This window comes from Herpailurus yagouaroundi, unplaced genomic scaffold (assembly GCF_014898765.1).
Source record: "Herpailurus yagouaroundi ecotype Mexico unplaced genomic scaffold, PumYag 163, whole genome shotgun sequence".
Classification (NCBI taxonomy): Eukaryota; Metazoa; Chordata; class Mammalia; order Carnivora; family Felidae; genus Herpailurus; species Herpailurus yagouaroundi.
In genome coordinates this window covers 60771662-60786703 of record NW_024412404.1, presented here as the reverse complement: position 1 = coordinate 60786703, position 15042 = coordinate 60771662, and the positions used below count along the sequence as shown (strand labels likewise).

Here is a 15042-nt window from a genome sequence, read left to right as displayed (position 1 = left end):
CTTAAGGAGTGAATGAGATAGCATATTGGATGTTTCACCCAGTCCTTGGCACACAATGACAGCCTGCTGACTGTTAGCCATCACTTCCATTGTCATGAAGTAGTTTAGAAGATAAAAGAAATCTATAGGCTCTGATAAGAAAAGACCTCCCAGTATATCACCACAATATTTTTTTTTCTTTTCAAGTTTGATCCATTTTGAGAGAGAGACAGAGAAGCAGAACCAGCTGGAAAGGGGCAGAGAGAGAGAGAGAGAGAAAGAGAGAGAGATTCCCAAGCAGGCTCCATGCTGTTAGCGCAGAGCCCGATGCAGGGCTCGATCCCACGAATCGTGAGATCTTGACCTGAGTCAAGATCAGTCAGATGCTTGACTGACGGAGCCACCCAGGCACCCCTATCACTACAATATTATTTTTTTTTAATATTTATTTATTTTTGAGAGAGAGAGAATGAGTGGGGGAGGAGCAGAGAGAGAGAGAGACACAGAATCTGAAACAGGCTCCAGGCTCTGAGCAGTGGCCACAGAGCCTGACACGGGGCTCGAACTCTTAACGGTGAGATCGTGACCTGAGCCGAAGTCGACGCTTAACCGACTGAACCACCCAGGTGCCCCTCACCACAATACTCTTAAGTGAAAATGCAACTGGCAAACAATGCAAATGGTAAGATTCCATTATTATATATTTATCAAAAAAAACAAAACCCATGCATTTCAGCAGGTGCTTGTATGCAGGCAAACGCCACACTCTGCTATGATGGATCTGAAAGAGGAAACAAGAAAGTCCATTTCACTATGCCCTCTAGGTAGTCGAGGAAACTGAGACTTAAAAGGTTTAAATCAAGTGACTTGCCCAAGGTCACACCTGGTATGGACTAAGTTGAGACTGAAGTTCAGGATGGCTTGACTCTGTAGTCCGTGATCAGGCAAGAAAATGCAAAGGAAAGGGATGAGTGGTATCAGGCATGGAAGGAGAGAAAACCTGGCTGAGTCCTGGAGGCCTCTGTGGAGGAAGAGAGGGGAACAGAGGGGAGCAGAGGATAGCTGGGACCAGGGAAGGGGCCTGGAGCTGAGCGGCTCGAGGGAGGTCCACTCGAAAGGGGTTGCAGTGGCCCCAGTGAGCTGTGAGCCCGAGTGGCCCAAAGGAAGGCAGAGCAGTGGCGACAGGCTGGAAAAAATGGCCCTGAGCCCAGGCCCAGGGGAGGCCAGGAGGAGCCGTGTGCGGAGGGTGAGGGAAGAACAAAACAAGGATGATGCTCTGCTTTGGCTGGTCAGGGGCCACGCGAATGGAGAACACAGGGAAGAGAGGGTTTGGAGGTACTGGGGTTGGGGGAGGAGGCAGTGCAAGGAAGTTTGGGTTTTCGACAGGTTGACAGGTTGAGTTGAACATAACAAGGGACGTCTAGGCAGCTGCAGGAAAAGCCCGGAGCTGGGGGTAGAGGATGAACTTGGAAGTCACTAACAGTGAGAACAATAGCTAACATTTACTGAACGCTCACTGTCTGTCCGGCTCTGTTCTGAGCGCGTCACTTGCACGGTCTATTATGCAATCTTCCTAACAATGTTCTGAAATAGGTCCATTTTGAACTCCATTTATAACCGAAGAACTTGAGCTAGCATTTAATGAGAATTTGCCGTGTGTCAGGCACGTAGGATGTCACAGGAATTACCTTATTTACTTATTTTAAAGTTTATTTCCTTTTGGGGCGCCTGGGTGGCTCCATCGGCTGAGCGTCCGACTTTGGCTCTGGTCATGGTCTCGCGGTTTGTGAGTTCGAGCCCCGTGTCAGGCTCTGGGCTGACAGCTCGGAGTCTGGAGCCTGCTTCGGATTCTGTGTCTCCCTCTCTCCCTGCCCCTCCTCTGCTCATGGTCCGTCTCTCTCTCTCTCTGTCAAAAATAAATAAACATTAAAAAAAATTAAAGTTTATTTCTTTTGAGAGAGAGAGAGAAAACTAGTGGGGAAGGGGAAGAGAGAGGGGAGACAGAGGATCTTTGCTGACAGCACAGAGCCCGATGTGGGGCTCAAACTCATAAACGGCAGATCATGACCTAAGCTGAAGTTGGACACGTGACCAACTGAGGCCACCCAGGCGCCTCTATTTTTTTTAAGCTTTATTTATTTATTTTGAGAGAGAGAGAGAGAGAGAGAGAGAGACAGAGAGAGAGAATCCCAAGCAGGCTCCACACTGTCAGCGCAGAGCCAAATGTGGGGCTCGAACTCACAAGCCGTGAAATCATGACCTGAGCTGAAATCAAGAGTCAGATGCTTAACTGACTGAGCCACCCAGGCATCCCAGGAATTACCTCATTTAATGCCACGGGCACTATTATTATTATTATATGAGGATGGGCAAACTGAGGCCCCGAGAAGTTAAAGAACTTGCCTACAGTCACACATGATAGGGTCAGGGCTCAAAACCTGAGTCCAACTCCAGAGCTGCTTGCCTACCTCCCTTTTTAAAAGGCTCACTCAAGGGGTCCCCGGGTGACTCAGTCGGTTAATGTCTGACTTTGGCTCAGGTCATGATCTCACGGTTCGTGAGTTCCAGCCCGGCGTCGGGCTCTGTGCTGACACCTCAGAGCCTGGAGCCCGCTTCGAATTCTGTGTCTCCCTCTCTCTCTGCCCCTCCCCTGCCCACGCTGTGCCTCTCTCTCCTTCAAAATCAAATAAACATTAAGTAAAAATGTTTAAAAGGCTCACTTAAGAGCAGGTGGTGCTGGGAAAACAAGGAGGGGGTTTCAAGAAGGGTGTCCTAAGCAGTGTTGACCACTACAGAGGAGCAAAGAAGGTAAAGCTTGGAACTTGACCCTTGGTTTGCCAATTAGGAAGTGTTTGAGAACTCTTAAAAGCACAGTTTCAGAGAAGTTGGAGGTAAGCAGGGTTCCAGGCTGCAGTGATCGGCAGCATCAGAGGGAGACGAGGCAACCCAGAGTACTCAAAGAGCCTCCCCCTGCCTATGTAACGGGCACCTGGTGAGAGAGACTGTGTTCCTTGGCACATTCCACCTTCTCCCTGGTGATGGGCAGCTCCACTCGGATTGGGCTTCTCTACCCTCCACTGAGAATCCCGTTGCCCTGGGTGATCAGAGGTGGTGCCCCACACAGCCGTCAGGACTAAACAGCCAGAATAATCCTGGAGCCACAGAAGGAACTCTGTGTAAACAGAGGGTTTTTCCAGGGCTCCATACCAACAACTGTTTATAGCATTCATCACACACAGCAAAAACATCTTAAGTGTTGGCAAGACACCAGATTGAAGACGGCCTTATCTTTCATGGATCCTTCGTAATTAGAACCTAAAACTTTTTGAGACTTAGTCATATTCAAGCTTGCTTTCTCTAGCATCTAGAGTCTACGAAAGATCGAAACAACCATTTGCCCAGGGCAGCACTAAATGGCCGTGGCATTTGGTGGTTTTATTGCACTGTAATAAGGTTACTTACGTTCTTCCTAGAGTTCTTTAATCACTACACACATGGATCCCCATCTGTCTTTTACTGTAGTCTATCGCCAGCGGTTGCTTGAAGATCTTGGAACATCTTGTATCGGAGGAGATGCACTTTGGTCCTAATTGGGGTTTCTGTGGACTGGAGAGGCAACTGTTGATGCTGTTTACCTCTAGGGACTTATTGGACTTCTGTCTGCTGAGTCAACAGAAACGTAGCCTAGGAAACATTCCATCTGGTTGGAAGGCAGCCTTATTAGAAGCCTTCGAGAGCCTGGCCTACCTAGGACATTCGACTGTCAGTAGTTCATGGCTGCTACAGAAAACACCCCCAGACCTTTGGCCCACAAGATTTCTCACATTATACTGCAGAAATCCCAATGGTAGTCAGACCAAGAGGCGGATGGATCTCAGGTTCATTGGTTGGGAGCAACCTGGTGTAACGAGTCACTATTTCCGGCGTGGTGCAGGTGAGGAGGTTGAGACACACAAAGGTTAGGAGTCTCAGACAAGATCAGGTGCCTGGCTCGGGGCACAGCGAAGACAGGCATCCATGCATCTTGACTCCCTTGCACCTTCTTCCACAACACTCCGATCCGACCCTCGTTTTTGGAATATTTTTGTTCGGGGGGGGGGCGGTGTGTGTCATAAGGCGTTCATTTCTCTGGGCATAAATTCCCGTGTCCACCAGTGATATCAAGTCCCAAGAGGGCAGAATGCTATTTTTAAGGCAGAATCCCAGCTACAAATTAAATTAGCTTTCTGACCAGGAAGCCAAATAATGCAGTGGATTGTCCCACCCACTTTCCACATCTGACCACAACGTGGATGCATGAGGTGATTTGTGCCTTTGCAGTGAGCAATACTGGCCTCACCTATTTAGTGGGGTCTTCCCACTGGCAGCCTTTTTCCAAAATGCAATACCTTGAATAGTCCTGTTTAAAAGCAAGCAAACAAACAAACAAACAAACAAAAAAACCAAAAACAGCTGAGTGACTTTAAATATCTAATTGCCTTTATTCAATGATTCATGAATCAGGCAACATCCTATGTAGCAAGTAGAAGGGAGCTCAGAGTCGTACAAAATGGAACGTTTTTACAGGGGGAAGGTGGGACTAGTAAATTACGAATGGATTATTTCAACCTCTCAAACTAATGTAACATTGACTGTCAACTATACTTCAATAAAATAATAATAATTTAAAAAGTGCATTATTTCAGGCAAGGTCACCTTCCCTCAAGGGAAGGCAGGGGGTCTTATCAGGTGGATTATCTCACTAGTGACCACCAGAAAATTCCAGACTGATTGGTTTAAAATTCCCCTCCTGGGAGGGGTGCCTGGCTGGCTCAGTTGGAAGAGCAGGCCACTCTTGATCTCTGGGTTGTTTGAGCTCCACTTTGGGTCTACAGGTTACTAAAAAATAAAATCTTAAAAAAAAAAAAAATTCCACTCTAGGAGAGGCTGAAGCTGCAGTTAAGTTGGGTTAGTTAAGCGTCGGTGAAGGTTAGCAAAACCGACTCCACTTTGGATGTTTCTTTTTCACAGTCCCTTACAAACTGCAGTCCCCAAATGTGGTGGCGCTTAGGCGGGCACTTCATAAAGGGGGTGCATCTGACTCTGGCTGGAGGGGGCAGAGAGGGAGGCGAGGCCCAGTCTCTCCACGCCTGGTCGTGGGAACCCGCACCCAAGACCAGAACAGAGCTGAAGACGCCGAGCCGGGAGCAGTAGAGTGGGCGGCCTCCCGCCGCCTAGAGGCGCCTTCCACAAGTCCGCTCTGTCCGTGCTTCGTCTCTATGGCGGCCCCCACGGCCCTCTGGGTCGCGGAGCGGGATGAACTCTGGCGCGGGCGGCGGCAGCGGCGGCGGCTGCGCTGGGGCCGCGGCGCGGTCCCGAGGGGGCAGTCCCGGAGGGGATGGCTTTGCCCCGTCGGCTCTGGGGACTCGAGAGCAGTGAGTGTGGCGTACCGCGGGGGAGCGTCAGCGGCACCGCAAGGGCTGGGCCCCGGGAAAGGGTCCGGGAGGGATATGGGGCCCCGGAAGATGGGGAGGACCTTGGGGGCGTGGCGCGTGGAAGGTAAGGCGGGGGGATTGATGGGCTGGAATCCCGAGGGGCCACCCTGTAGGTGGTTAAGGGGCATTTCAAGGGGTCATTGTGTAAAGGGATCGTGGGGTGCGGAATGCTCTCCGAAGCTTTTGGGGAGGCCTCGTAAGGGTCTCGAACTCGAGGGGCAGGCTTGGGGAAAGAGCGAGGAGGCGGGGTCGACGGTAGTGGGGATAGGGAAGGGTAAGGGGGGCACGGTTAAGGCTTAGGAGATGGGGTAGGGATGTCGGAGCTGGAAAGGGTGGGAGTGAAGGGTGACCGGAGGAGAGAGCGAGGAGATGGTGGGGCATCTTGGGGTAGAAGAAAGTGGTCTGACCAAATCGATGTTCAGTAATTCTGAACGGATTAATAGATGGATGAACGAATGACAGAGGAAGGTAAGGAAGGATGGGCTGAGTTGAAGGGGTAAGAGGGAGCGGCGATTCTAGGGAGATGAAGTAGCAAGAGAAGGCAAGTGATGAGGACGAGGAACTGTACTTAAAAGGAGTAAATCTTAAACTTACAAGTAACTTTTAGGCAGAGCTTATGTTTGGTGATTTCCTTCTTGAGTAACCAGCGTATTGATGGAAAACCTTTGTGTCTGCATGTTTTAGACTGCAATGTGCTGTAATGACACTTTGTACAGTCAAGTTTTGGACTTGTGTTTGGGACTTAGGGATCCTGGAACAAATACTTGCTTATACTTTTTAAAGGTAAAACCTATAGTAGTTTTTAATACGTCAGGTATTGTAGTGTAAACTTACACTGCTTGTCTGTTTCGTTCTTTTAACACGAGGATGTTAAGGGGTTGATCTATGTGCGCTTTCTGATAACACAATAATGTTTTAACCTTGTCATAAATACTTAGGATGTATTAGAAACATATTTAATTCGTAATGCAGTTTAATTCAAGAATCTTGCTTTGCATTTGATTATATAGTTGGGATGCTGTCTATGAGAGAGAACTGCAAACTTTCCAAGAATATGGAGATACAGGAGAAATCTGGTGAGTTAGAAAAAATAGTGGAATTATGATTCAGAAGAGTGAGTGAGTGTGTGTGTGTGTGTGTGTGTGTGTGTGTGTGTGTCTTTTAAGTGTTTATCCCAAAGGAAAACAGCCTAAAATTCTTGGGAACTTTGGACTGATTCTAGCTTTAGTGGGTAGATTTAAAGAGTCTCTTCTCCGACTTTTAATGGTCCAGACTTAAATTGGATGACTATGCAGGTATCCCCCAGCTTTTTGAAAATGCACATTATGCCCCTCGGCTTTTATGAAAGACTTACATTAGTACCTGTAAGTACGTGAAAGAAATCTGAAGATTTTTACTTTAAAAAAAAAATTTTTTTTTAATGTTTATTTATTTTTGAGAAAGAGACAACATGAGTGGGAGAGGGGCAGAGAGAGAGGGAGACACAGAAGCTGAAGCAGGCTCCGGGCTCTGAGCTGTCAGCACGGAGCCCGACGTCGGGTTGAACTCATGAACCATGTGATCATGACCTGAACCGAAGTTGGCCACTTAACCGACTGAGCCACCCAGGTGCCTGAAGCTTTTTACTTTTGCACAAAAAGGTGAAGAACAAAACTAGCATTCACCGTTTGTCTTGCAGTGAGCCCTTAGAGAGGCAGTACACACCCCTAGCAGCAAGAGTTGTGCTGCCAAGCTCCTTCCCCGGGAACTATACTCAGCATCCCAGCATCAAGCCGCCATAGCTTTGAACAGTGTCTGTGAGCGTCTGTGCTTTTTCTTGATTTTTTTTGTGCATCTGTTAGCAAGATGTGTCTTAAGGTATTAGGCCTAAGAGAGGTTATTTTTGGGGTCTGGGAATGCTCACAAAATTTTACCGTATAAATTACTGGTAATTGCTTCTTTGTGCCATTTTGCTGCAGGAAAGATTTCATAGCAATGTTCTACTTGCGGTTAGAGGGGGGAAACCTGCATTAGGAAGTTACTGTCATCCTGTGATTGTCCTTGTTCAATAAGCGATGAAATTTTGAGCCATACACGAGTGTTAGTGCTGATGTAGAGAAACATTAATAAATAGCATATTGACTTTATCTATTCTATTCTATTCCATTGGGGGTGTTTTCTCCTAAGTACTAGTAGAGGTGAAGTTTAAGTAGTCACAGGTGCTACTTCTTACTTTCAACGGAGACTTACTTGAGCGTATTGAATAAGCTGCTTAAATGGAATCTAGTTGTAAACTTTGCTCTGTATTCCTCTGGTATCTGAGTAACGGATTCTCTGTTTCTAATAGGTTTGGAGAAGAGAGTATGAATCGGCTAATAAGGTGGATGCAAAAACGCGAGATTCCATTGGACGCTTCAGTGCTTGATATTGGAACTGGAAATGGTGTTTTCTTGGTTGAACTTGTTGGTACTTTTAGTATTCATGTGTTAAAGCCAAATTTTAAAATGAAATTAAAAACAAATCTTGCGAATGAGGATATTAACCATGTGAGTCTAAAGTAGCAGAGCAGTCGTAGCACCTTCTTTCAGGAGTCACATGGTACGGAAGGAGGCTGCGTGGATTGTGAGAAAGCAGGGCATCTGAGCGCTCGTCTTGGCCCTTCTGGCCTTAACCTTGAGCTTCAGCAAGCCACTTTATTTCTCTGGGTGTAGGTTCTTTCCGAAAACTTTTGACTAGGTGATCTTAATTGGTTTCTTCTAGCTCAAAACTCTGGAGATATGTGTGTATGAAAGAAAGAAGCCTTTTTACATTTCTGGTAGGACACAAATACTTTATCTTACGTGAGCGTATGGTTTGAAAAGAGTATTCTGTCCGTGGAACTGAGTTTGGGCACAGGTTCTACTACTAACTAAACAATCGTGTGCCTGTAGTGTGCTCATTGCTGTGGCATGTACTATGGTGGAAATGATAATACACTCCCTCTTAGATGGCTCTACTGTCTTAATTTGTATGGGTGTACACACAATGGTGAAATTTGTTGCATGACTTCCATGGGCCAAGGCTTGTGCTGGGCACTGGCAGCCTGAAGATGTAGACCTTGTGCTTGAGTTGTTCTAGTTTAGTAGAGGATGGGTGGACACAGAAACCCTTAACACTGTAGCTTGACTTGTGCGATATTAGATAACTGTGTGTCGAAAAGAGTGATTAGCTGTGGGGAAAAGGGGTAGGAAGGGTCTTGGAGGAGCTAATACCCAAGCTGGATGGAAATTGCACAGGCAGAGTGTAGTGAGTGTGGGTGGGGTGTAAGAGAGAAAATTTCAAGCAATGGAAACAATGTTTACAGGCATGAAGGTTTGAGGGTGCGTGGGTGGCTCAGTTGGTGGAGCATGAGAACTCTTGATCTTGGGGTTGGGAGTTCGAGCCCCGTGTTGGGTGTGGAGATTGCTTAAAAAAAAAAAAATCTCAAAAAAAGAAGACGTGAATGTTTGAAGCAGCATAGCATGTACTGGGACTGTAAATAAATTGGTACATTAGAATGTAAAGTGTATGTTCGAGATGGACAGAGTTGAGGATTAAGTTAAAGGTAGGAGCCATACATGTCATGCCTAATAGGTTAGATTTTACTTTTAGGCTATGGGGAGCCATTAACATTTTACTTTTTTTTTATTAGCAATTTTTTTTAATGTTTATTGTTGAAATTTTTTTTTTTTTTAACGTTTATTTTTGAGACAGAGACAGAGCATGAACAGGGGAGGGGCAGAGAGACAGGGAGACACAGAATCGGAAGCAGGCTCCAGGCTCTGAGCCATCAGCCCAGAGCCCGACGCGGGGCTCAAACTCACGGACCGTGAGATCCTGACCTGAGCTGAAGTTGGACGCTTAACCAACTGAGCCACCCAGGCGCCCCTAATGTTTATTTTTGAGTGAGAGAGAGAGAGAGAGAGAGCGCGCGCGCGCGGGGGAAGGGCAGAGAGAAAGGGAGACAGAATCTGGAGCAGGCTTCTGGCTCTGAGCAAGCTGTCAGCACAGAGCCTGACACGGGGCTTGAACTCACAAACCGTGAGATCATGACCTGAGCTGAAGCCGGATGCTTAACCAACTGAGCCTCCCAGGCACCCCAACATTTTAATTTTTATATATTTATGTACTTTGAGAGAAGGAGTGCTAGTGGAGAAGGGGCAGAGAGGGAGGGAGAGAGAGAGTCCCAAGCAGGCTCTACACTGTCAGTGTAGAGTCTGACATGGGGCTGGATCCCACAAACTGTGAGATTGTGACCTGTGCCGAAATCAGGAATTGAATGCTTAACTGAGCTACTCAGGCGCCCCACCATTAAAATGGTTTTTTGTTTGTTTTTTGTTTTCCCCCACCATTAAAATGTTTTAAGCAGTGGACTATGATTAGAAAAATTTATAGTAAATGTTTTTGAAACATCAGGGTGTAGCATATATGTGTTAAAGTGCACAAATCAAAAGTGTGTGGCTCAGTGAATTATCACAAAGTGAACGCACCTATGGTCACCTATGAACTATCACCCTGGTCAAGAGGTAATGTGTTATAGACTCTAGAAACTCCCCTGAACTCCCCGGCAGTCCTTTCTAAATTACTCCCTCCTTCGTTTCTAGAAGTAACCATTAATCACAAAGAATTTTAACATCAGAAGATCAGTTTGCCTGTTTCTGAATGTATGAATGGAAGACTCGGGTATATATTCTTTCTAGTGTCTTCTACACGTTCTGTGAGAGTCACTCAAGTTGCGTGTAGGAGTAGCACATTCATTTTCACTGCTGTGTGAAGTTTTTTTTGTTTGTTTTTACAAGATGTTACAAACCTACACCTTTGTTTATTTACTTTTCAGTTAGTTTAGATCCTGGAGGGGTACAGCATCGCACGGAGTCTGTGGCCAATGGCTTTAGCAGGAAGGTTCCTTCGGAATTTGGCACGAATCGTGCCACTGTTTCCACGAGCACGTTACTTTCCCCCAGGTTGCTCTGCTTTTGTTTGGTTTGCCACCAGGAGTCACTGTGTTGTTCTTGGCTTTGTACACATAAGCACATCTCTTGCCTAGATAGAATTCAGTTTCATTTTGAGCATAAACACCTTCAATTTTAAGAAGAGCTGTGTTCTCCCTGTGGTTCTGGACACCCTGCCTATAGCCAGCAAAAATACCCTTGGACCACAGCCTTCCAGACATATTTGTCATTTTAGGAGTTCTGCTCCCAGCAGGCCTCCACAGGTTCCAAGATGGCGGAAAGAAAGGGCTGTATGGCATTTAATTATATTGCAGTTTTATTTATTCATTCTCTTTACCTGTAGATTCTTTTGGATTTTAATGGTTTATTTGTAAAGGCTAATGATTTATCCTTTGAAACTAGTAGTTTAAGTAGATTCTTTTAGATTTTTTCACATATACAGTTGACCCTTGAATGGCATGGGTTTGAACTATGTAGGCCCACTCATTTGTGGTTTTTTTTTTTAATAAATATATATACGGTACTGTAAATGTATTTTCCTTATAATTTTCTTTTTTTTTTAAGTTTATTTATTTATTTTGAGAGAGCGAGTGAGTGCAAACATGGGAGGGGCAGAGAGAGAGGGGGAGAGAGCAGGCTCCATGCTGTCATCGTGGAGCCCGATGAGGGGCTTGAACTCATGAACCATGAGATCATGACCTGAGCTGAAATCAAGAGCTGGATGCTTAACTGACTGAGCCACCCAGATGCCCCTCCTTATGATTTTCTTAATAACGTTTTCTTTTCTTTAGCCTACTTTATTGTAAGAATACAGTGCGTGATACGCGTACAAAATATGTGTTGACTGTTATGTTATCTGTAAGGTTTCCGGTCAACAGTAGGCTGTTAGTAAAGTTTTGTGGGAGTCAAAAGTTAAATGCGAATTTTTGACTGTGAGGGGTGTCAGCACTCCTAACCCCTGTGTTGTTCAGTGGTTAACTATATAATTATGCAGACTGTGAATAATGGCAGTTTTATTTCTTCCTTTCCAAGCCTTTATAACTTTTTTCCTCTTCTTACACTGTCTATGACCTCAGTAGAATGTTGAAAAGATGTGATAATAGAAGACTTCCTTGTCTTTTTTTCCCCCTTTCAGAGATTACTTTGAATATTTCACTGTTAGGTATGATGTTAGCTTGTAAATTTGTTATTTGTTTTGTAGATCAGTTAGTACCAGATTAAAGAAGTTTCCTCCTATTCCTCCTTTGCTAAAAGAGAGTGAGTGTGAGAGAGAGTGTGTGTGTGTTTCTCATGAATCTTGTAATTTGCCAAATGTTTTCCCTTTATCTCTTTGAGATAATCATATGAGTTTTCTTCTTTAGGCTATTCGTGTTGGTGAATTACACTGATCATTTTCAAATGTTAAGTGCAACTCTGGAAGAAACCCAACTTGTATATATTGTTGGATTCAGTTTGTTAATATTTTGTTTAGGATTTTTGCAACTCTGTCCATGAGAAAGATTGTCTTGGTGATTTTCCTTTTTTGTAGTGTTCTTGTTAAGTTTTAGTTTCAGGTTATGCCAGCGTCACTGAATAAAAATGTTTTTATTGAAGGAGTTTATTAATGATTAGTGCTTTTTTTCCCCTTAAATGTTTGCTAGAGAGGTGCCTGGGTGTCTCAGTTGGTTAAGTGTCTGACTTTGGCTTGAGTCATGATCTCACGATTCATTGGTTTGAGCCCTGTGTCGGGCTCTGCAATGACAGCACAGAGCCTGCTTGGGATTCTCTCTCTTGCCATCTCTCTCAGCCCCTTCCTGATTCATTCTCTCTCTCTTTCTCTCTCTCTGTCTCTCTCTAAATAAAGAAGTTAAAACTTTAAAAAAAGAATTAAAAAAACGGTAGAATTCACTGGTGAAGCCACCTAGATAGGTAGTCTTTTTAAGGGAAGTTACTTTCTTTTTTAATGTAAACTTATTAAATGTATTTATGTAGAAAAGTGCTCATTAAGTATATAGGTTTTACAAGATGAACCCTTTGTGTAACTCACCAACCTGATCAAGAAATGAAACATTGTTAGCTCCATAGAAGTAGCCCCTTTGCGCACCGCCCCCCACTTACCCCCATTCCCTTCTAAAGTTAACCACTATTTTGATGTCTATCATCATATGTTAGGCTGCTTTTGAGATTAGCTGTACTGGTTTCTCATTGTGGTTTGAATTAGCATTTCCCTAATAACTAAGGATGTTGAGCACCTTTTCGCATACTTACTTGCCATTCGCGTATCTTTGGTGAAATGGGTGCCACATTTTTGGCCTATTTTTAAATTGGGTTGTTTGTTTACTTACTGTTAAGATTTGAGGATTCTTTATGTAATCTGGATATACGTTCTTTGCCAGGTGGGTGGTTTCTAAGTGTTTTCTCCCATTCTTTGGCTTCTTTCTTTCTTCTTTTTTTAACGTTTTAATTTTTTTGAGAGAGAGAGAGAGAGAGACGGATAGAGGCAGAGAGAGAGAGGGAGACACAGAATCTGAAGCAGGCTCCAGGTTCTGGGCTGTCAGCTCAGAGCCCGATGTAGGACTCGAACCCATGAATGCGAGATCATGACCTGAGCCAAAGACGGATGCTCAACTGACAGAGTCACCCAGGCGCCCCTTTTTTTTATTCTCTTAATAGTATCTTCGGAAGGGCAGGAGTTCTTGATTTTGATGAAGCTTAAAAAAAAGTTTATTAACTTTTTTCTCATGGATTGCTTTTGTTGTCATAATAAAGAACTTTTTGCCTAACCCAGGGTCACACAGATATTCTCCTATGTTGTCTTCTGAAAGTTTAAAGTTTTACCTCTTATGTTTAGATCTGTGATTCTTTTGGAGTTAATTTTTCTGTAAGGCTTGAGATACTGGTTGAAGTTCATTTTCTCTGGCATATGATTGAATTGTTTCATCCATCAGTTTTTGAAAAAATTGTCCTTTGTCCATTACACTGAGTTTTACCTGTTGTTGGCATGATGTAAATGGTAATACGGTTATGCGCTTTATTTTTTTGATCTGGCTTCTGCTGAACTTGGATTTGTGAGGTTCCTCTTTTCAGACATGGCTTTCAGTATTTCACCGTTCATTTCATTGTACTCTATGAAAATACCACAGTTTAATTATTTAGTCATTCATTCATTTATACATTCGTTCTCCTGTAGATGGAGAAACATTTGGGCTGTTTCTAGTACTGGATTATTACCAATACTGATAAACAGTTTTCCAAAATGGTTGTACTAGTTTATGCTCCTACTGGAGTGTGTGAGAAGTCCATTCTTGCGAGCACCTGGTCTTGTCAGTGATTATACAATTATGATTATGACATAACAGTGATTATGAAATTATACGATTTCAGTGATTCTCGGGGGTGTGTAGTGGTATCTCATTGTTTTATTATTTCCTGGTGACTAGAGATGTTGAGCGTCTTTTCATACGCGTTTTGGCCATTTGGCTATTCTTTCTGGTGAAATGCCTGTTTAAGTTTTTAGCTTATGTTAAAATTGAGGTGCCTGTGATTTTCTTATTGATTTGTAGGAGTTCTTTATATATTTTGGGCATGTGATCGTTGTATTGCCAATATCTTCATCTAGTGCATCTAGTTTAATATATAATTTAATACATTATTAGTGTTTTTGAATATTGTGTATTAAACCTTGCCTACCCAGCGTCATAAAGATATTTTCCTGTGTGTTCTTCTAAAAGCTTTATTGTTTTCTTCACATTTAGGTTCTGATCAATTGTTGTATATGTTGTGAGGTAAAGGTTGAGGTTTATTTTTTTCCTCGTGATTATCCAGGTAACCCAGCACCATGTATTGAAATGTCCATCCTTTCCCCCCGGCAGTTCTGTTATAAGCCATATAGTGGTGTGTGCTTGGGTCTGTTGCTGGATCCTCTGTTTTATTCCTTTGAGACTGTTTGCTTATATGCCAGTGCCTTGCTGTCCTGATTTCATGTTTGGTTGATGTCAATTCTCCAACACTGATCTCTTTTCCATTGTTGTCTTGGCTGTTGTTAGTTAGCTTTTTCCATATTCATTTACATTTTAGAATAATCTTGTCACTTTTCAGGAAAAAAAAGAACACCTGGCATTTTGATTAGGGTTGCACTGAATTTACAGATTAATTCAGGGAGGATGCATATTTATTTAAAGTTTAAACTCATTACCTTTTGGGGGAAAAAAAAATCGTAGGATTTTGGTTAGGATTGCATTGAATTTGGGGAGGATTTAGACCTTAACAGTATTGAATCTCTGAATCCACAAGCATGATATGTTCCTCCATTTATTTAGCTGTTTATATTCTACCAGTAATATTTTGTAGTTTTCTCTGTAGGGGTCTTCCATATCTTTTCTTGGCTTGATCCTTAGATGTTTGTTGTTGCAGTTGTTATTGTTATGCTTGTAAAATGTATTTTCTAATAGTTCATTGCTAGGAAATAGAAACAAAACAACAAGTTTTTCTATTAATTTTGTATCCAGTAATTCAGAAATTAATTCTAATAGTTTATTTATAGATTCTTTTTGATTTTCTCAAATATAGTAATGTAATATAGTTTTATTTCTTTAATTCCAACTTTGATGTCTTGTTTGTTGAAATGCTATGTAGTCTGTTTCTTTCTTTATTTGAGAGGG

General features: G+C 43.4%; 1 protein-coding gene and 1 pseudogene across 6 annotated transcripts in view; one reads left to right on the top strand and one right to left on the bottom strand.

Moving 5' to 3' along the window:
- The first annotated feature begins 5250 nt into the window (after nucleotides 1-5250).
- The window catches only part of EEF1AKMT2 (EEF1A lysine methyltransferase 2), a 38858-nt gene continuing 29066 nt past the window's right edge, over nucleotides 5251-15042 (top strand). For all 6 annotated transcript variants that reach the window (XR_005793732.1, XR_005793731.1, XM_040486717.1 and 3 more), the window contains exons 1-3: nucleotides 5251-5393; nucleotides 6464-6529; nucleotides 7780-7894. Coding sequence is in view for 4 of the 6 variants with exons in the window: in XM_040486717.1 (XP_040342651.1) it covers nucleotides 5275-5393; nucleotides 6464-6529; nucleotides 7780-7894 (300 nt within the window). In the remaining 2 variants the exon portion in view is untranslated. The remainder of the gene's footprint in view (nucleotides 5394-6463; nucleotides 6530-7779; nucleotides 7895-15042) is intronic.
- Nucleotides 10256-10623, bottom strand: LOC121037354 (60S ribosomal protein L35a-like; annotated as a pseudogene).